Source organism: Leptosomus discolor, chromosome 9 (genome assembly GCF_034619465.1).
Source record: "Leptosomus discolor isolate bLepDis1 chromosome 9, bLepDis1.hap2, whole genome shotgun sequence".
Lineage (NCBI taxonomy): Eukaryota > Metazoa > Chordata > Aves > Leptosomiformes > Leptosomidae > Leptosomus > Leptosomus discolor.
This window is the reverse complement of record NC_141399.1, coordinates 46,576,262-46,596,333: the sequence shown is the minus strand read 5'-3', so window position 1 is coordinate 46,596,333 and position 20,072 is coordinate 46,576,262. Positions and strand designations below refer to the sequence as shown.

General features: G+C 51.2%; 1 protein-coding gene across 1 annotated transcript; it reads left to right on the top strand.

The window, feature by feature from the left end:
* The first annotated feature begins 1,185 nt into the window (after positions 1-1,185).
* UPRT (uracil phosphoribosyltransferase homolog) lies at positions 1,186-19,756 on the top strand. The gene is made up of 7 exons (XM_086470138.1): positions 1,186-1,481; positions 8,624-8,666; positions 14,625-14,694; positions 16,841-16,903; positions 17,670-17,831; positions 18,607-18,705; positions 19,347-19,756. Exons 1-7 carry the CDS (start codon positions 1,186-1,188, stop codon positions 19,451-19,453), a joined length of 840 nt encoding a protein of 279 aa, XP_086326264.1. The 3' UTR covers positions 19,454-19,756.
* Positions 19,757-20,072: the final 316 nt, after the last annotated feature.

Below are 20,072 nucleotides of genomic sequence, written 5' to 3'. Positions count from 1 at the left end.
TATTTCATGAGAGGAAGAGCTTTATTTCTTATGCAGTTGGGGCCGGCTTCAGAACTTTCTGTTAGTCCAAAAAATTAGTGCTGGTCTGTGCTAAGGAGGGCATGAACCAGGTGATCAAATGTGGGGTTTTTTCCATCCTCTATTTTAGGGTCTCGTTGGAAGCGCGGAACAGCTTCTCTCGGTGGCGCGGGGCACAGGGCTGTGGAGCCTGCTCTTCTCTCCGCATTTCATGAAGACGGGATAGTTGAGTTGTCTCAGAGTGATTTTGTGAGGTTTGACAATACACGTTTGTCGAGTGGTTTTGTAACTCTCCGCTAGAGCGATGCTGAACGCTGCGATAGCACAATTCGGGGTTCTTCCACCCACACGCAGGATATTGTGTGGGACGCATGTCCAGAGAGCTCGACACGGTGCAAATACTGGACACGTGTCACAGGGCTGAGAGCCTGTGCTGCGGGGCTGAGCTCTCCAGACCGTCTCTGCACACAGACACGCAAACCCAAGCACTGGGCGTTTGCATTCGGGAGAAAGTCACAATTACACGTTCGGGCTTCGTGGAATCCCACCTCTTCTGCTCCGAGCCTGCACTACGCTTACGATTTACTCCATTACAAGTTCCGTTATCTTGAAACGGCCCCAAAACCCACCCGAAACCCAACCAACCCAACACAAAGACCCTGCAGAACTTTCGGGCCCTGCGGCGGGCGCGGCAGGCCGGCATTCCGCCCCGCGTCGAGCAGCCCCGCACCTGCCGGAGGGTTCCGGGGGAAACTGCCGGGAGGCCGGGGGCGGCGGGGGGAGCAGGGGGCGGCGGGAAAGGCCCCGCCGCGGAGCGCTGGCTGGCGGCGGGCCCTGACAGCCCGGTACCGGGCGCGCTACCGCCCGCCGCGCGCGACCGGCGCGAAGCGCGGGAAAGCGGCAGGGACGAGACGTCACCGCGCCGGGAGGTACCGACAGCAGCGCCCCGCCCCGCTCCGCCCGCCTCCCATGCCTGCGCTCCCGCCGCGGCCTTGAGTGGCGGCGCCGGTAGCCAATAGACGCGAGGGCTGGCCGGAGCGCCCCCCCCCCCCCCCCCCCCCCCTCCCCGCGGCGGCGCAAGCGGGGCCGGCGCGGCGCGTGGCGGCAACGGTCGCTGCGAGGGGAGGGGGGGGCGGGCGTGGGGCGCGCGGGGCCGCGCCCCGGCGCATGGAGGCGATGCCCTGCCAGAACCAGCGCCTCGGCCCGCGGCCGCAGGACGAGCAGGCGGCGGCGGCGGCGGCGACGGCGACAGCGGGCGGCGGTTCCCGGCTGATCCGTTTCGCGGAGCCCGGCGAGGACAGCGGCTGCCCCAGCCCGGACAGCAGCAGCAGCAGCAACGGGGTGGTTGTGGCGGCGCCGGCGATCCCGGCGGGGGAGAGCGGGGCGCAGCCGATCGGGCCGCAGCTGAAGCTGCTGCCCATGAACGACCAGCTCCGGGAGCTCCAGACGATCATCAGGGACAAGTGAGCGGGGCGGCGGGGCGGGCGGCGCCGGCGGGAGGCCGCGGGGCGCCGGCGGCGGGAAGCGTGGCCTGAGGAGGGGCCGGGAGGGGGGAGAGGCTGAGGGGGGACCGCCGCCCGCCGGCACCCCCTTCCCTCAGGGAGCCGCGGTCCCGCCGGGCCCGCTCTCGGCCGGCCTCCGGTGCCGGCTCCCGTGCTGGGCGCAGCGTCCTGAGGGAGGCGGCGGCGGACGCGGCCCGCGAGCTCCCGGCGCGGCAGCCCGCCCAGGCGGGTGGCCGAGCCCGGGGGCGGCGGACGGGCCTGTCGGCGGGGGGTGCTTAACGCCCGCGCCTCGGTACCGCGGCGGTGCAGCCATTGCTGGTGACGTGTGGCCGGAGGGGAGGGGAAGGGAGGGGAGGGGAAGGTGTGCGCCGCCGCGCCGGGCCCGGTCGCTCCTCGCCGCCGCCCCTCGCCGGCCGGCAGCGCCCCCCGGGGCGGCGATAGCCAGCGCCGCCTCGGGGCCGTCGGTGACAAAGACGTTAATCCGGCGGCTTTTAAAAACCTCTTGCGGGGTTTTTGCGTACCTCCGCACCGTGGGGGGCTCAGGGCTTGCTTGCCGCAGCATCATCCCCTCACAAAGGAGCGTGAAACCCTTGAGGAAGGGAGCCGCAGCGCCGCGCCGCGCCGTCGGGGCGTGAGCTGGGTCTCCCTGCCGCTGTCTGGGTACCGTGTGCTGAACCGCGGGATGGGGGGGGGGAGCCTTTCCCAGGCTCCGTGGCTGTAGGGAGTTGTGAGCACCACGTTCCGCGCCCCATTCGCAGGAAACCTGCCCCACGGGATGCACCACCACTGCCTGCTGGCCTGTGCCGGTGTCTGAATCCTACATCAAATAACCACGTGCAAGCTTCTCACGGTATTTACCGCTGACTGGGTCGCTCTGGCACTGCCTTACTGGTCTTAAAGGGTACGTTAACAACCCTGTGCCCCCTCCTCTCGCACTGGTTCGACGAGCTACCGAAGGAACAGCAACCAGATCCGTAGCGTTCTTGGGGAAGTGGATTAAGACAACGCGGGTGTAGCAGCACAGGCTGGATTTGAAGGTTGGCTGCTAGGTTTGGGAGTACACGGCAGGGAAATCACACGAGTTTCTTGAAGATTGGGACCGCCACGTTAAGGAAAATGTAAAGGCCAGGACTTTGCAGTCTGTATGAGTGGGGGGGGGGCTGTTAAAGATTTTGGGACAAGGATGGGCAGAAGATGACAGATCACAAGGGCAGCCTGAGAGAGCTAGAAATAAGAAGAAGATTGGAGAAAAATGGGACTAGCTGAAATGAAAGTGAACTGGAATCAGATGTTTGAGGAGCAGGGACTGGAATAAATTAGGCAAAAAGAATAGTTGGGGGAGAATAAGCTGGGGATAGTGTAAAGACTGGACCATGGTGGGCTGGGAGGAATGGGAGAGACACAGCATTAGGGAGGGAGGCAGGCAAGGAGAGAACAGTTTGTTTACGTAAGGCACATTACCTGCAAAGGAGACTGCTTTTTTTTGGAAGGCATTATTTTCCATTGTTGTCATTTTTTGTCACCCAGAGTCCTTGCTGCCACACACCTTGCGAGACATGAAGGTGTTATTCCAGTTTTACAAATCTTAAGCGGAAGTGCAGAAATCCATGCAAAATTGGGCCGCACTGCTGAACATCCAGTGTGAGATGCCTAAGACCGAATGTTTTGTATACCTTGCATAGCCTCTCAGGTGTGGAGAGCATACCTCCCACTGACCACCTTGGTAGCTTTGATCATTCATCCCTTGGAAGGTGAAATTACAAGGTATTCAGCAGGCAGCATATGACAAACCTAGGTAACAGCCATCTATTAAAAGCACAATTTGCCTACTGTGATGCAAGGACCACCAGCAGACAGAGGTGTGAAATCAAGTTTATTGGGAGAGCAATCAGGTTCTGAATAAAACCATCTCTTCCTGCGATGCACTGGCTTTCTGACATCTGCAGTAACTAACTCGTAGCACAGACAGGGTTCTTCCCTGTGCTTCCTCTCCGTCCATCTGCGTAGTCTACGTTTCAGTATTTCCTGGTTCTTGAGTGCTAATAACACTTAATGTTTTTATGCAAAACTAATCATCATCTCTCACAGACCATTTTTATTAGCTTACGTGAGCCTTGTTACCTTAAACTAGGGTTGTTTTGTTGGGTTGGTTTTTTTTTAGTTTTCACAGCATTGTGGAAAAACACAGTGCCATTGCAGGCGGGAGCACACAGAGGTAGGGCAGTCGGGATGTAAGGAGGGCAGTCGTGGCAAGACCACACAGAAGATCTCTGTGGGAGAGAACGGCTGCCTGGCAGCTTCCCTGCAGGGCAGAAAGGGAAGTCATGAGTGGGCTCAGCAGAGAGGGAGAGAGGAAATCCAGCAAGGCTCGGTGACAGCCTGTGAAACGTTTTTGAGGTTACTGAGAAGGAAACAGCGTATCGTTTTGAGCACTAGCAATGTGTTACTGTACCCAGCTAGGGTTTTTTGTTATTATTTTGTTGTAAGTAGGTTTTGAACTCTTGCAAACATGTTTAATAAGTTTCTGGTTATAGTGAGCTTATCCAGAAACCAGCAGCTGATACTTTAAATTTGAAGAGATTTTTTTAGGGTTGCGTCAGCTTCATTGCACAAGACTTTTGTAAGGGGAAGTACAGAACAAGACTTGTAAATAATGAATTACTCGTAACAGCTGCAGTGGTAGCAAACTGTGCTTTATTCTGAGCGTGACACTGCCCTGGCAGTGGAGATGTAACTGTCACTTCCAAGCTCCCTTCCCAACCAGTGAGGAAGACAACAGCCTGCTCAGAAAGGCAGGTGTGGGCTTTGTATGTAAGGACAGCAGGGAAACAGTATTTTTACATTCCATCCCACCAAGTCAGCTGCATCTCAGTAAATAAGAGACTTCGGACTGGCCTATTTTAGTGCCTGTCACTCAGAAAGATGCTAAAACACCGTCAGCTGCAAGGGTGAGAGGATTTCTTGCGCACAGGTCGGAAGCCGTTGCGGTGACCTTTCCCCAGGCAGGTGTAATCTGCCCTAAGACAACTTTGTGACCACTGTAGCATTGTCTTGGTTTGAAAGACAGGTGTCTGTGGAGGAAGGCAGGAGCCTCCCTTGAAATGGAAAGTGCAACCCCCTTCCCTCCAAATTATTATAATTTTGAAATTAACGGGCCTTCAGGCAAAGATATGGGGAATAGGAATAACAGTTCTTTACTAATATATATATATATATATATATATATATAACACAAGGCAGGGAAAAACAAACAACCCCCTGGTTTACACTGACAGAGTCAGAAATACAACCTGACACCCTGTTAGGGTGGCAGTAGCAGTCCGATAAGATGCTGGCTGCAGTCCTCCTGAAGTGATGGGTGTCGTTCTGTGGAAGCAGCAGCGATCAGGTAAGAGTCTGGTCTTCCTCCGAAGGTCCAGTGGTAGGTAGGTAGCTCTTGTCCTCTGGAACTCCAGTGGGGGGAAAAACTCCTCTGGGAATCCAGTGGAAGAAGGCTGCTAGGGTGTTGGAGATCTCAGTTTTTATTTGGCATGGACTGCTTGGCTCCTTCCCCCCCGGGCGGAGCATCTCACCATGGGATGGGGAGTCGTGAGGCAGTTCCTTGATGGGCCATTAACAGGAGATAGCCCAGGAGCGAGTTACCGATGGGTCAGGCGATAAGGCATTGTTGTGCCCATTGACAGGAGATAGTCCAGAGGGGGGAGGCAGGGAGCGCCGCCCCACCTGGTCTCAACAGCTCCTGAAGATGGTGATAGAATACTTTTTTTTCTTTTGGCACATTTTACACTGTAACCTAGGACAGCATTCAAAGCAAGTGCTAAAAGAAATTCCTCAGAAGATGTACTGTATTTGTGAATAAGCAGCTAAGAGGAGCTGCTGGTCAAAAAATCTGATTTAAACTGACAGAAGGGTATGTTCACATATGCTGCTTGGGGAAGAGGAAAAAGCTGGGCCATGTACAGGGCAATTAGGTACCTACCATTTAGTCTGTCTTTCTGGATTAAAAAAAACCCAACAGGTAACTCCAGAGCTGCCTTAACTCAAGGAGGGTATTTGGATTACTTAATGCTGCAGAAGATGATGTTCCAGGTACAGCAATCACCTGAAAAGGGCAGAAATTAAAAGGCAAGCTACTGAGGGGAGAGAAACCGAACAAAAGTAGGGAAAAAGCAGTCAATTTAGTACTATTGCTATGAAGGAAGGAAGGGAAAGATACTCCCCGTGCAATGCAGGTTAGAATTGGGCACGCTTACGTGGAGCTGAGGACAGTCAGGCCAGATGCAGAAGACCTCAGATTTTGTCCGTAGTGTGAGCTGCTCAGAAAAGCGCAAAGCTCTTTCCTTGTTCCTGAGAGGCTTCGGAGAAGGAAATCGTGGCCTTTCGACTGGAGTAACTGCTTTATAAAAGAAAGATCCGCCTTCACGTGGCTGGTCATTGTGTGCTTCGGGGGGCTCAGAGGCAGCTGACTGAGTCAGCAGCGGCCGTCTGAGAGACTAAAATGACCACGAATTTCTTTTGCTTCCTTAAAGTTACCAAGAACTAGGTCCGTGTGCCAGAAGAGGGGGCAGATGGAGAGATCACCTCAACTTGAGTGTGCGTGGGTTTGCTCGTGTCTCTTCAGGCTTGTTCCCTTTCCCATCTAGCAAATGCTTAACGGGCGGGCAGGTGCCTTTTACGCTGTGTGTTGGGCATGAAGCTTGAGCCCTCTCATGGGACGTGGGCTGATGCCTTTAAGTATTGAACATTCGGGAACAAACAGTTGCAGCCTCTTTCTAAGGAGGTTACGGTCTCAAAGTCGTTTCTGGCCTGCACAGATTAGAACCAGGGACCTGGAAACGAGTAGCGCAGCGGTTTGTAACGTAGAGCTCTGGTTTCTGCAGCAGCGTCGGCTCAGATGGGTAACGTCATTTTTAACTCCTGATTTAACAATAGGCATGATTTAAATGTAGGTATTTAAAGGCCGCGCTGTGTCATGTTACAGGAGATCGTTCTGTTGTGCTCTGCTAAAGCTTCTTATTCCCCGGGGAACTGAGGGGCCACCACAGAAATGAAGAGAGTGAAGCGGCAGGACAGGCAGACCTGACTGCTGTGCGGAGCAGGATGGTTCAGCGGGGTGTAACTCGCCTGTGACGAGCACAGATGGGTACTGCAGGCGGGAAGGGGGCGGGGGGGTCCCTTTCACATACCACCCACCCAGCCCAGGCACCGAAAACCCCACGATGTTCATGTCGTGAGCCGTGTGCTACAAGTCAGTGCTTCAGATGTTGTCTTGTTACTTGATGAAGAAGCTGAAGAAGTTTCTGGTCTGCCATGGATCGTTACTTTCTGTAGTTCTGTCTGGTATTTCAGGTGAACAGTGTTTTCCCATAACCTTTTTTTTCCAGCCCCTAGCAAGTCTCGCACGATGTGGGGCTTGAAATCTGGTCACAGCTTTGCAGCTGCCGCCGCACAAGAGGGCTGTCGTTTCCAGTGCTGCCCTTGTCTCGCGTTTTTATGCACTTTTGCTTTCCGTTGCCCTCCTCCCCTCAGCAAACAGGCATAACTAAGGGTGGTCGGGGGGACCGCGCGTAAAAACAGCTGGGTCTCTCTGCAAGGACAGAGTGGTTGATTTAAAGCTCAGTGATCTGTGTTAATAGCTGCTAGGAGTCACTCTAAAGATGGATCACTCTGCAGTCAAAACCACAGTTTTGACATTATTGGGTTTGTCTTACCACCCGTTCATGAAATACGGCTGAATTTTCTGCAATGCCATAGTCGGGAAGAACCTGGATGTGCCACCTACACGCTTTGCTACTTGCCCTTTTAAAAACTATTTATACACACCATAGATGGAACTGTGAAGCCCTTCAAAAATCTTAATAAAATCAGTTTGTATAATTGTAGGGGTTTGGGGGTTGGCTTTTTTTGGGCATTGCCTTTCTGATTAACGTCAAAGTAGCAGAAAATTATGGATATCCTGTCGTTACCAGAAAGAAGGAAAAAATAAAAACAAACTTTTTAATAGTGTGTTATTAGCACAATGAAAGAACTCAGATTAGACTGTCAGTCTTTTTGAGAATGCCTTTTTTAAGTGTGGCTAAATGACTAGTTGCCCAGGAAATAAGCAGAGAAAAACCTCTTGACTTTCCCTCGTGTAAACATAAGATGTTGCAGAATCTTGGGGATTAAATGGAAAACTCCCTTTATGGTATTTAAGGAGATACCCGGAGGGTCATGGTTTAAAAATGAGAGAGGGGTGTGCCTGCTGTGATTAATAGCCAATTTCATCTAAAAGTACCTGTTAGGATGCGGATGCTTCGAGTGGTTTTTAAGGCTACTGTGCTGTAACTGTTGGCTCCTTAATTGGAAATCTGCCCTGCTCTTGTGGAGTTGGTCTTGACATGGGAAGGAAGGTGTTAGAAACTGTTTTTAAAGTTCAGGCTTTTAACGTGGCATGCTCACACAGAACGTGGCAGGAGGAAGGGAGCTTATTCTGTCTGCTGAACGGGCCCAAAGCCATGCAGTCACAGGGGCAGAAAGGGGCCCCCGCACTAATGAGAGGGCAGCCAGGTATGTTCCTGGGAACACTCGTTAATCCCTGCCCTTTCCAGTCTGCCGTTCACTAACCTAGTCACAACGTGGATCAGTTCTAGGTAAGACACGATTTCTGTCCTGCTTATCAGGGGTGTTACCTGGGTCTCAGGGCTGGGGATCTGCCTGATCATCGTGGTTTGCCCTGAGAACGGGCGGAGCAAAGCTCTGCAGCTCAGGGCTGTGCCAGGCTGGTGCACACCGGAGCTTGGGAGGCGTTTTGGAACTGTGCTGGAACGGTGGTGCAAGCGAGAACCCACAGAATATCATCCTCCTGCTTTCGTGCTTTAATTGCTACCGGTGCAGCGCAGCAACGTTGCCGGGGTAAGGGGCAAACCCCTGCGTTCGCTCACTGCGCCTCAGTCCTCGCCACCAAGCAGGAACCCTGTGAAACAGCATCCCTGTGGGAGATACATTTTACATATGGTAGGAGGCTCTTCTCCAAACTGCCTTCAGAATATATTGTCCTTGAATTATGTTTAAGCAACGTTCTCAAAATTATTCCGTAAAATATAAATTATTACCTTTTTCAGGAAATCCAGTAGAGGAGACTTCGTATTTTCTGCTGATCGTCTGGTAAGTGAAGAATTTCTTCTTCTTGGTATTGTACTATGTAACTCTTCCATAAAATGAGTCTTTCAGGATAGAATAACGGTGGTGTGAGAGCAACTTTTCTACACAAAGGAAATTGCTGTTTGACAGCAGACTTCTGTGTAGGGACTTGTGTTCTCTGTCACGGACTGCTTTCATCTCAAAGGGCTCCAGAAATCATGTTATTATCAAACACAACTACTTCAGGACAGAGGGCAGTAGTAATAAGAGAATACTGTTTAAAAACAGATGCACAGAGGCCAGAGATAATTCAGTTTTCCTTTGAAACAGTACTTTTGATCTTGTGAACAGAGCTGTACGATTTCTTGCAGCCTGGAAGTTAACCATTGCTTGCATGCAGAAGCGCCTCCTGGCACTTGCTGCGTATGAGATGAGTAGCTCTGGGTGCGTCCACACTGGGAATTCGTTTTTAGCCATATGGTAGTTACTAGCAGGGACAAAGCAATTTGAAGTTTTCACACATTCAGTAAGTCAGATCAAAGGCTGTTGGGAACACAGCATTTATCTCATTTAAATTACATGCTTAAAGAAAACCCCAGCACTCACGCCCACACATACACTTACTTGTATTCATGAGGGTGTTTGCTGTTTGCAAACCCACGTTCCCTAATGAGGAAAGTCTGTCTTTCCCCCTGGAGCAAAGGTGAGCCCAGGGACCGTTCGATTACCAGCACCATTTGCCACAGCAGGCAGGTTTCCTGAGATGAGCCCAATCTCCAGCCATGCCCCACCCAAGCTGGCTCTGGACTTAGGTACAACCACAGCCTAAGCGTGTGACTGCAACGCTTTTGATCTTGGCAGCTTTTCCACTTTCCCCCCTGCTTTTCCCTTCTTGAGGATGTTTCTTGCATTCCCATTCGCCAAGAACGGTAAAGGCTCACGACAAATCCCATCACTCACAACTCGTAGATCAAGTGACCGACTGGAGCGCCTTCTTTGCCCAGAGCCCTTCATCCCAGACAGGCAGAAGGTCGCAGCCTGGCTTTGTTCTGTGCCAGCCGTTCTCAGCAGACACCGCTTAAACAGACACACGTCCTTCACGGACGAGTAAGAACAGCCCAGGAAGCATCCACTGCCTGTGAAGGACTAGCTCAACAACGCGTCCTTCTTCCTGGCTTTTGTGGTTCCAGGTTCTTCACGTGCTTCGATGGGCAAGTAAGATTCAGGAAGCCAAGGAAGGCCAACACCAGCAGCACCACACGTTCCCAGGGTACAGGTCTCCAGTGCAGGGGATGAGCCCCTTCCCCACCAGTACCCCTTTCACAGGAGGGGTTTCTGGTTAACATTCTCGGTTTACCTTGTATTAGGTTCCCATCGTGCTCACCCTTTCAGGAGCATTCATTCCTGCCAACCTCTTTGAATTAAAGAGAAGCACTACGTCCCTGATCTGTATTGGCTGTTCTGATACTGACAGGAAACCCCTTAACAGTCCTGACCGTACCTAATTGTCACTAATTAGTGCAAAGGACCTCTCCCACGTACCTCCTCACTTTACTTGGGGGTCCTGTGCCACTGATCTTTTTTTTTTCTTCCCCTTTGTTGCTAGAAACTGCAGCTTCCAGGCAGGGAGTCAAGTTGCACCAGCATCTTCTACGGGCTGGCCAGCACGTGTACAGAGGGAGCTGCTCTTCGCAGAAACGCCTCTGTTTGCTGGTCCTGCAGATGTTTGCTGCAGAACCTGCTAGTCTGTTTTCCACTTTGCAGGAGGAACTTTATGCAAAACAGCATAAAGTAGGACCATCTCATTTTCTGTATGTTATTCCTCGGTGTGGCAGAGAACAGTTACAGCTCCATGTGGGACGTGGTCTCTACTGAACTTGGTGGGGCGCAAACATAGTTAAGATTTGCTGTGCTTTCCACCCAGTTAGGAAACAGCTTAATGGCAAGATGCAACACACGAAGAGAAGCAGCGTATGCATGGGACGATAACAAAATACATCTTGTTGTGGAGAGAGAATGAGAACGAAGTTAAGCTTGCTGCTAGCTTGGCCGCTGTTAGTGGCAGCATCCCCTCAGGTCACCACAGGAAGAGGTCTTAAGGAGGGATTCTAAAGTGACGAGTTCCTGGTGGTACAGTTTTTTCTTCTGGCAGTTTGTTTCACACGTAAAGGGGATGACCAAATGAAAAGTTCAAAGGCACTTGTGGGAGAAAGGAGTTACCAGGCGGTAAAGGTTAGCGGGGAGTTTCTGAAAGCCACTGCCAGTGCTGCGGTCCTGAAACCGGAAGGTTTGGGGTTAAAGTCACAAGGATGAAGATAACCCAGCTTACCTTTGTGAAGGAGGAGAGGCGGCTGTGGGAAGTAAGACTCTAACCCAGGAGATGATCCATCATTACGACTTGCGGTCGTAGAGACCTGGACAGGAGCAGTAGTGAGACCGATTTGAGAAACACCAGCAGACAACTCCTCTCGGTGCAAGGAGCTCACGCTGAACCCTTGGGTGTGTGCTGCCCAGCACCCACGTGCTCTGGAAGCATTGAGTTGATGGCACCTTGCAGGACTGCAGTAGGACTAGCGAGCGGCTCACAAAGGCCACGGCATTTTTGCTGAGACCACCTGAGAATTTCTCCCCAAGGCCTGCTCAGGAGGAGGTGGGCAAGAAGCTGGGTCCAGCCCTGCGAAGTTAAGCTGGTGCTGCTCACCCACCGAGCGGCGTGGTGGCGTGGGCTCAGAGACCAGGCGAGGGGCAGGAAGGGGAACCATCTCCCAGAGGCGCAGAGGACATGGCATGTCTAGAGTTTTGGCAAGGACCAAGCAGAATTGCCTGGATTCAGGCAGTTTGTCCTTCACGCAGCGCTGACCCGCAGTCGCTGTTCCCAAGTACAGCGGTGCTTTTCAGCAGAAAGTAGATTTTTGTGGTTTGACTGGAGGAGTTAAGGAATTAATTAGTGTCTCGGCCCTACGAGCAACTCCCTGCATAACGCTGGCCAGGTCACATCACGTTTCTGCCCACCTACCTCTCTTTCAGGGGGTGATAATGCTTTGAAAGTGGTTTGAAATCCCAAGGTGCAAAGAGCTGTATAGATACAAGGTATGGCTGGCAGCCCCATCCCTTTGGCTCCCAAGAAAAGCTACAACATCACGGGTTAGAGGATCCCCCTGGGAATTACTGTGATCTTGGAAATTAGGTGGTGCGTGGCCATCATGTAAAATACAGTTAGACAACTGTCTTCCTACAAACAGGGGAAGATAACAGCGGTCACTCCAGAATTTATTCAAATTCTGGTTTCTTGGCATTTAAATGCTTCACCTTTTTCCAAATTGCAGGCAGGGGGAAGGGCTGTAACACGCAGCTGCTGAGGATCGCAGATACCTTTTGGGGTGGCTGTAAAAGGGCTCCCATTTTTCCCGTTTTGCCTGCTCAGAGCAGCACCACCTCTGACTGCAGCCGGGCTGGTTTCCTCATGGAGCGATTACCGCCTCTTCTAAATGTCACCCTGCTCTCTGTAGTTGCCTGTGTCCAAATTTCTCCGAGGAACTGGTCAAACCTGATTCTGCAGTGGTATTTGAATGTGGGAAGGAGGCTTTATTCATGTGCTTAATTGGCTGAGAAAAGGTAGGTTTCACTAACACTGTCCATATCCTTGAAATGTTTACGTGGTCCTTAGCTAGAACTCCTTGGTCCTGTTAACTGTTGGTTTTGCTAACAGCTCTTGTACTAACAAGGTTCCAAGCAAATAGTATTTCCCTTTGCTTACTGCAACGGCTGTGGGGTAAATCTTAAACGTAGAACTGTAATAAATGAGCACGCTGACATCTGATTTTGTTTATCTGCATTAAGTACTTAATCTGAAACTTCAGCCTAACTCTGTAAGCCTTGACAATTTAACTAGGCCTGCTAGAGTTCAACATCCCTTTTAGCCCCCCCCCCCCCCCCCCCCCCAATTATTTTTGATATTGATAACTTTAATTGATGGGTTTTAATTTCTGGTCAAACTCTTCTACCTTGGGACCAAAGTTTTACTTTGCTGCTTCATGTGGGGCTGTAATTATACCTGTTTCAGCTTCCAAGCAATGGCAACCACCTCTCTGGGAGAGCAGCAGGGCTGCTGGTTCTCAGGGCCAGAGGGAAAAGAGGTGGAAATTGCAGTCCCTGAGCGTGGGGGCGGCAGAAAGCGTTGTGCAAGAAGAAATGTTTTATCAACACTGACAAGTTTACAGAATAATCCTTCCCAGCCTCTGTGGAAAACACCGGTATCTGTAGTAAACCCAAGGAGATTATTTGACTGTTTGACTATATTTGACCACTTCAGTGGTTTACTCTCAACTTCTGGCAGATAATGTGGGGTGATGCCAACCCTGGCAAAATGACAGCAGTATGAAAAAAAGCATTTCTTCCAAACCTGGCCCATAGGTTGGCCTTTTTTTGGTGAAATAACTTTAAAATAAAATAAAATAAAATTGTGTACAAATGTCCCAGAAACTTAAAATTAAATCAAGGATTTCTTGGCTTGTTTATGTGAGAAGATGTGTCTTTCAGCAGAAGAATACTGGTGCCTTCAGTCTCAGGATTAAAGTGACTGAGTCAGAAACCTGCAGAAAGACAGGAGGAAGAGGAGGAGGAGGAAGGTAGCAGAGCTGATTTCTCTACGTACGCTCCCTGGAGCCACCAAACATGCAGGGAGCCAAGCACAAAGGGGCCTGACAATTCAGGATCTGTTTCCCACGTGCAGTTTCACTACAGTGAAAATACCACCCCGAGAATTGCTTTTTCCAGCCTTTTGCTCCCGTGACACGCCAGTTGCACCCTCCGAGCGTGGCTGCCACAAACCCAACTCCAGGGAAAAAATGGTCATTCTAAAATGGCTAAAAACACCTTCAAAGAGGGACTGTAAACTTGAGGGACCATTTCTAATTCCTAGGAGAGGCTGCCTGTGTGCTAGGAACGAGGGCAGAGCTGGAGAACAGAAAGAAGTCCTCCAGTCTGCTCTGCCCTGTTCCTGAAATCAGCGGTGTTGGAAGGGAGCAGGGTCCTTGCCCAGTCCCAGGAGGAATCGCCTCATTTCTGCCATCATATGGTGACTTTCACTCCACAGGTTTCATCTTTGGCTTGGCAGCAGCTTCCCTGGAGCAGTTCTGTCCTGTCAATCTTTGGCTCACTACCAGAGAGAATTTTTACATCTTTAATACCCAGAGCATCTTTCACGGGCTATCATTTTGGGTTCAGACGAATAAGTTTTGGTAACTTTGCCTGGGGTACAGCTGCAGGGCCAGCACCAGGGGAGAGCTGGAGGTTTTCTGGCCATTCGAGGCTGGAGGGGTGGGTGGCTTCCCATCTGCACCTCCCGCAGAGATGTCCCTGCTGAGCTGGGATATCTGTGCCACCCGAAAGCGCGGGTGCTTGGCAGAGCATCCCACGGGAACCACAGCGGCAGGTGCCAGAAGGAGGTGATAAAGATTTTAGGATCTGCGGCCTCCTCTCTGGACACTGGGTGGTGCAGTCACATCGCTGCAGCTCCCGTGGCCGTGGTGGCAGCCCGGCTGCAGGTCAGTCCCAGAAACACGGACCTCAGCGCCTGGCTGGTGGGCAACTAATGGCAAGAGGGTGAATTTTCCCTTTTTCTCACTGGTCTTTTTCTGTCAGCAGAATGAAGTTGCATTGGTGCTTCGCTCATTTGTTGAGAAAAACTTGTCTGTGATGCCTATGCCTGCCAGATAGAAATAAAGTCAGTTTTATGATTGCCAACGAACACCTCCTTCCCCCAGTCTTGTTTTGTAATGCCTTCGTGGGATTTGTGGGCAAAACGTAGGCGTTGCCCCAAAAGGTCTCTAAATTCCATCCGTAACTAATACTAAAGAGACCCTTTTAGACCCTTCAGGCCCTTAGGTCTTCACCTAGTATTGTAAGAACTACTAACACTTAGTATCTTGTCTGCACAGATAACAAATCCCTTTAAGCTGACTGATCTCTTTGGTTCTACAGATCAGACTTGTGGTTGAAGAGGGACTGAATCAACTGCCATACACAGAGTGTACCGTGACCACTCCAACAGGTACGTGGGACGTGACTCCTCTCCGAGGTAGCGCTGGAAGCGGAAGCTTAAATAAGATAAAAAAGGTAACGGTTACACGAATCAGAGTCATAGACCGTCTGGAGCTGGAAGGGACCCGTAAGGATCATCGAGTCCAACTCCCGGCTCCTCACGGCGCTGCCTAAAACTGAGCCATGGGACTGAGAGCGTCGTGCAGATGCTCCTTGAACTCGGACAGGCTTGGTGCCGTGACCACATCCCCGGGGAGCCGGAGGCTGAACCAGTTTAACATTCAGGGTAGAGTACAGAGCTGGCGTCCCTGCTGGTACTGAATAAAGCTAGAAGGTGCGTCACAACCCAGCTGAGCAGAACACGCGGTCCCGCAGGTGTCCGTTTACTGAGGTTTTAAATTGGTCTTGCAAAACCATGATGAAAATTGACCCGTGTACATGGAAGATCAGTTCAGTTGTGGAATTAAAACTGATGACGTTTCAGATGCCCGTTATTGCCATGTCAGCCTAAATCTGTCTCCGTTTGCCCCTGGGGGCGACGATAAGCAGGAAATAAGAAGCGCCTGTGTTGACAGTAGAGGAAACCCTCTGCAGGGATTTTGGTTTGCTCCTGTGGACCACAAAGACACGTAAGGTGTCGTGTGTTACTCAGGGGCGGCTGCTTAGTGCACCAGCAGCTTCTCGGGAAGCGCGCAGGCACGGCCTGGGACCCCACAGCACCCCTGCAGGGCGAGTCCTCCTCCCCCTGAGAGTTCCCTGTGCAGGAGGAGAGCAGCTTTGAACATTCACGCCCTCTTCCCCGCTGCCCTTTGCGGTAAATCCTTTGGACATCTTCTAGTTAGAGAAAAGACGGACCAAAACCACTCAATTCTGAAACTAGACAGAGTTTAGGAGGTCACTCAGGAAGCACAACCACTTACCTGTGCTCCTTTTTAAATAAACCAGCAGCTACTCGAGTGTTGGAGTCTCAACTGTCCCAGGTCAGTCGGTGATGGATAGATAGATGACAGCCTTCTCTCTGCAGGATGCAATTTGACTGGCAGGTCCCCTGCAAGTGACATCACTTGGAAGCTCTGAGTGGGCCACTGTCCTGGCCGTGGGCAGAGAGCGCCTCAGACCTTGTCCTCTGAGCACACGGCGCCTTGGTGAAAAGACGTCGTTTCCCACCCTTACTCCTGGCCACCCTGTAGAGTCGGGGTCTGAAACCATCCTAGCGCCGCGGTCGGGGTGTTGGCCCTTTTGCTCCAACACCCATCATGCCCAGTGAGGGAGATAAAATGGCCTCAGCTGAGCTCTCCCAGTAGGAAGCGTCCCTTGAGAACTCGGGTGCTTCTGCACCCCCTTCTGCTCTCTCCCTTGTGAGCTGCCACGAGCCCAGGTGAGCTCTGCTCTTCCAGGCCCAGAAGCAGGACGGCCCTCAGGGACACCAGTGAACACCCTGTTCGTCCTCCTCTGAGGGAGCCTTTGGGCCTTTGTCCGGCAGGCAGGGGAACATCAATCACTCCGTGTTCTTCCCAGCAGTGGTGGTGCCGGGCAAGCTCGTGACCAGCTTCTGGGGTCAGATCTGAAGAACTATGACTGGGACAATCTTGCGTTGCTGTCTTTGAATTAACGAGAGGCCTGAGCTTGCAGCACTGATGATGGTGTCTCTCACGTCCATACCATTGCCCGCGCTTCTCCCAGTGATCAAGAACACAGTGGCAGTAGTGTTGTAGCATCATACTTCAGGTCTGGCTCTTCCACCTGCAGCACTGGACTGCATTGACCTGGCTTCTTAGGGGACGAACCGCTGACCTCCATTCTGCATGGCGTCCTTCATTTAAAATAGTCACAGAATACCTGAGTCAGTTATAAAACACGTAGTAGGTGGAAAGGATCGCCTCTGACACGACTTTCAGAGGTCAAAAAAGCACAGGTTCTTTACCAGTTACGGTTTTGTCCCTGTTCCCATTGCTTGTTTGAGGGCTGCACGACACGGCGTGCAGATCGGTTCGTGGCACCTGCTGAGAGACGTGGAGCTCGCCCTTGTCCCCTTTTGGGGGATCTCATTTCCATTCACACCCAGGTCACTTAAAACAGCTTCCCCAAAGGGGCATGAAAGTGAGACAGAAGGGAGCAACCGCTGCCACTGACGTCTGGTTTCTTTCCTCTCACAGGGCACAAGTATGAAGGAGTCAGATTTGAGAAGGGAAACTGCGGAGTCAGCATCATGAGGAGTGGTAGGCAGCTTCTGCTTGTTGAACGAGCACGAATTAAATGTTTTGGAAACCTGTAAGCAACTTCCTTTCACAAAGGTGCAACGACACTTCTCTACCGCAAAGTTTTACCCAAACCTGCCCGTTGTTACTCTTTCTGAGGGATCCTGGATCACGGAACGTTAACTAATCTGTTCCGTTAACTTTTTAGGAGGCCAGTAGCTGCAGCAGACTCCATCTGGGCTCTTCTCTTGCAGCTGGCACCTGTGAGAGGCCAGGCCAGCTGCCCCCTGCCCGGTTTGCTGCCGCCTCTGCCCAGAGACAGGTCTCCAAACCAACCGTGCGCGGCGGCGGGGGAGCCGCGGCGGTTTTGCCCAGCGCCACGGGAACCTTTGTACCTGCGATGGGAAATCCAGCAGCTCCGGGGCTTCCTGCGCTGCGTTTGGCACCGTGGGGTCTCTGGGCAGAGCTCAGGTGTCCTCCAAACCCCAAACGTTTGGTTGGACGCTTCCAGCTCTCGCCTTTGAGAGCTCAGCGCTGGGGTGCGGGTACACGAATACCCAGGAGCTGAGGAACACCAAGGAGACGCCTTTTCCTGTCTAAACAGAGAGAAAAGGAAAAGAGCTTCAAGTGTTTTTGACACTTGGAAGCGAGAAAAAAACCATCTCCTTTGTAGGACTCTTCACCAACACAGCCCCGGGATGGCCTGTTTAATGGTAGCGTCTTGCAGTTGTGCCGTTTCTTAGCGTGTAACAATTTCTTGTTGGGTTTTTTTGCTGCTCGTTTTGAGGAGAGGCGATGGAACAAGGTTTACGAGACTGCTGTAGATCCATCCGCATCGGGAAAATCCTGATACAGAGCGACGAGGAGACGCAGAGAGCGAAAGTGTACTATGCCAAGTTTCCCCCAGACATTTACAGGAGAAAAGTTCTTCTTATGTACCCCATACTGAGTAAGTGTCTTTCATCCTTATGTACAGTGAGACTCACCTGAGCAGCGAGTGCGCTGAGTTTAGAGGAAAGTTCCCAAATTTCAGGGCCTTTGAGGAGGTTTTTTGCTCGGTTTAGGTGGCACCGCGGGGAATTGATCAGGCTGTGCCAGAACACGCATTAGCCAGCCTGCACCAGCACGAAGGCAGAGCGAATCATGTGGGCACGCCTGCGTTTGTGAGAAAGGCTGAAGCATTAAGACTTGATACAAATTTGATGTTTTCAAATTTTGCCACGAGAAAAGACTCAAACAGTATTTTTCTCGTGCTATTAAAAGACATTTTTGGATTAATATTCTAATCCTAGAAGTAAATTACTTTAAAATTAAATACAGTTAATACTACCAGAAAAGAATAAATCTGGTAAGTGTGGTAAGGAGTTTGTCGGGGTGAAGTAACTTTTCCAGTCTAAGATTTAATGCTGGTTCTACACGTGGAGCTCTTAATGGCCATTTTACTGTTTTAGATGAGCTTGCTTGCCTCAGGGCTTTAATAAAATCCACCGACTTCAGTGCTTCAAACCTGGCAGAGTTGGTCTCAGAGCAGAGATGAAGTTCCTTCATGAGGAGACCAAAGTTTTCTCCGATCAATACCTGCAGAGGAGATAGTTTTCCAGTGGGAAGGGCCAGCATCATCACTCAGTCACACACCAGCATTAACACAGATATTCTCTGATGGCCTGGGACAAGTTCTTCAGCTGGGGGGGAAGAAATAAAAATCTCCCTTTTTTGCCTTTCAGGTACTGGTAACACTGTCATTGAGGCTGTCAAAGTCCTTGTGGAACATGGCGTACAACCAAGTGTCATTATCCTGCTAAGCCTATTCTCCACACCTCACGGTAAGTTGAGGGGGACAGCAGGGTGAGGACAGGTACGTTTAGGGGGGAAGAGTTCCATTAGTCACGCGCTTTGCACACGGGTGAAAAGCTGTTCCTTCGCTGATAACGACAGCAGCATCGCCTTGCTCGGAAGAGAGGGGTTTGGGGGTTTTTTGGCTGAGTTGTAAAACCAAGAGTGAACAGGGACATGAACGCCGGTGCTGTAAGGAGCACAAGGTACACGAAGCTACAGAAGTGTTCCCGTCTGGTGTTAAAGACCCTGTGAAAGGGGATGCAGAAAAGGAACCTGTTTCCATGCAGTAGGAAAATGGGTCTTGGGTGTTGTTTTAAAAATTGGCCGTGGCAGAAATCCCTATCAAAAAACTCAGCCGAACGGCAGAGAGTTATTCCTGGCAGCCTGTAACCGCTTTGGTGGTTACATCGGGAGTATACATGGAAAAATCCAAGTAAGAAAACCCAAAAAAGCCATTGACCAAATTCAGGAAGTTTTCCCTCATAGTCAGCTAAGGCAGAAGCACAGAGCGGAGATGTAAGAACAGAGCCTGACTTACCTACCGAGTCCTGCTAGCCGGGGTTTAACAGGTGGTGTGAAATCCAGCTGCAGTGCTGTAGTCATGATTGCCTTTGCCCTCTCTCAAAAGGTGCCAAATCCATCATCCAGGAATTCCCAGAGATCACCATTTTAACTACAGAAGTCCATCCCGTTGCACCAACACACTTTGGACAGAAGTATTTTGGAACAGACTGACACGCTCGGAACAAACGGATGTGACTGTATGACGATACAGGAGGGGGTTTTCTACGGTTTATTACTGTCGAGAGGGTTGAGGGCATGTTCAAAAATCTTTTTGGCCAAAGGGGGCAATACTTGACTTAGGTTAGTTCTGGCCAGTTACTGCCTGAACACGGAATCAGGGCCAGTGCCGAAGCACTCTGTCAGCACAAAGCCAAGCATCTCAGCGCTGGGGTTGTAGAGATCGCTGCACTCTCTGCTTTAACTTATTTATTCTTCTCTAGCCTGTCCTGTGGCTGCTTGCAAGAAAAAAATAAAACAAATCACAAAGGTGCGTACTTCATTTCTAGTTCACGTCGCTCCAGGTCGGCTGGTGCAGCCACTCCGAACGCTTCCGAAGCGGCAGGTGCGCTTGGACTCGATGTAGTTCTCAGCAGCTACACTGAATTTTTGGCAGAATTTCCCATCTTTGGATGGTAATTTCCCATCTTTTGGATGGAGAACTAAAGCCACAGCTCTCTGAATGTTGCTCTGTGTAGATTACTTTCAGATAGGAAAACATCCTGCTCAGTGGTGCTGAATAAAGCAGCTTCCTACTGCAGCGCGTGTGCCCCGGCACACCGGGTGGGAGCTG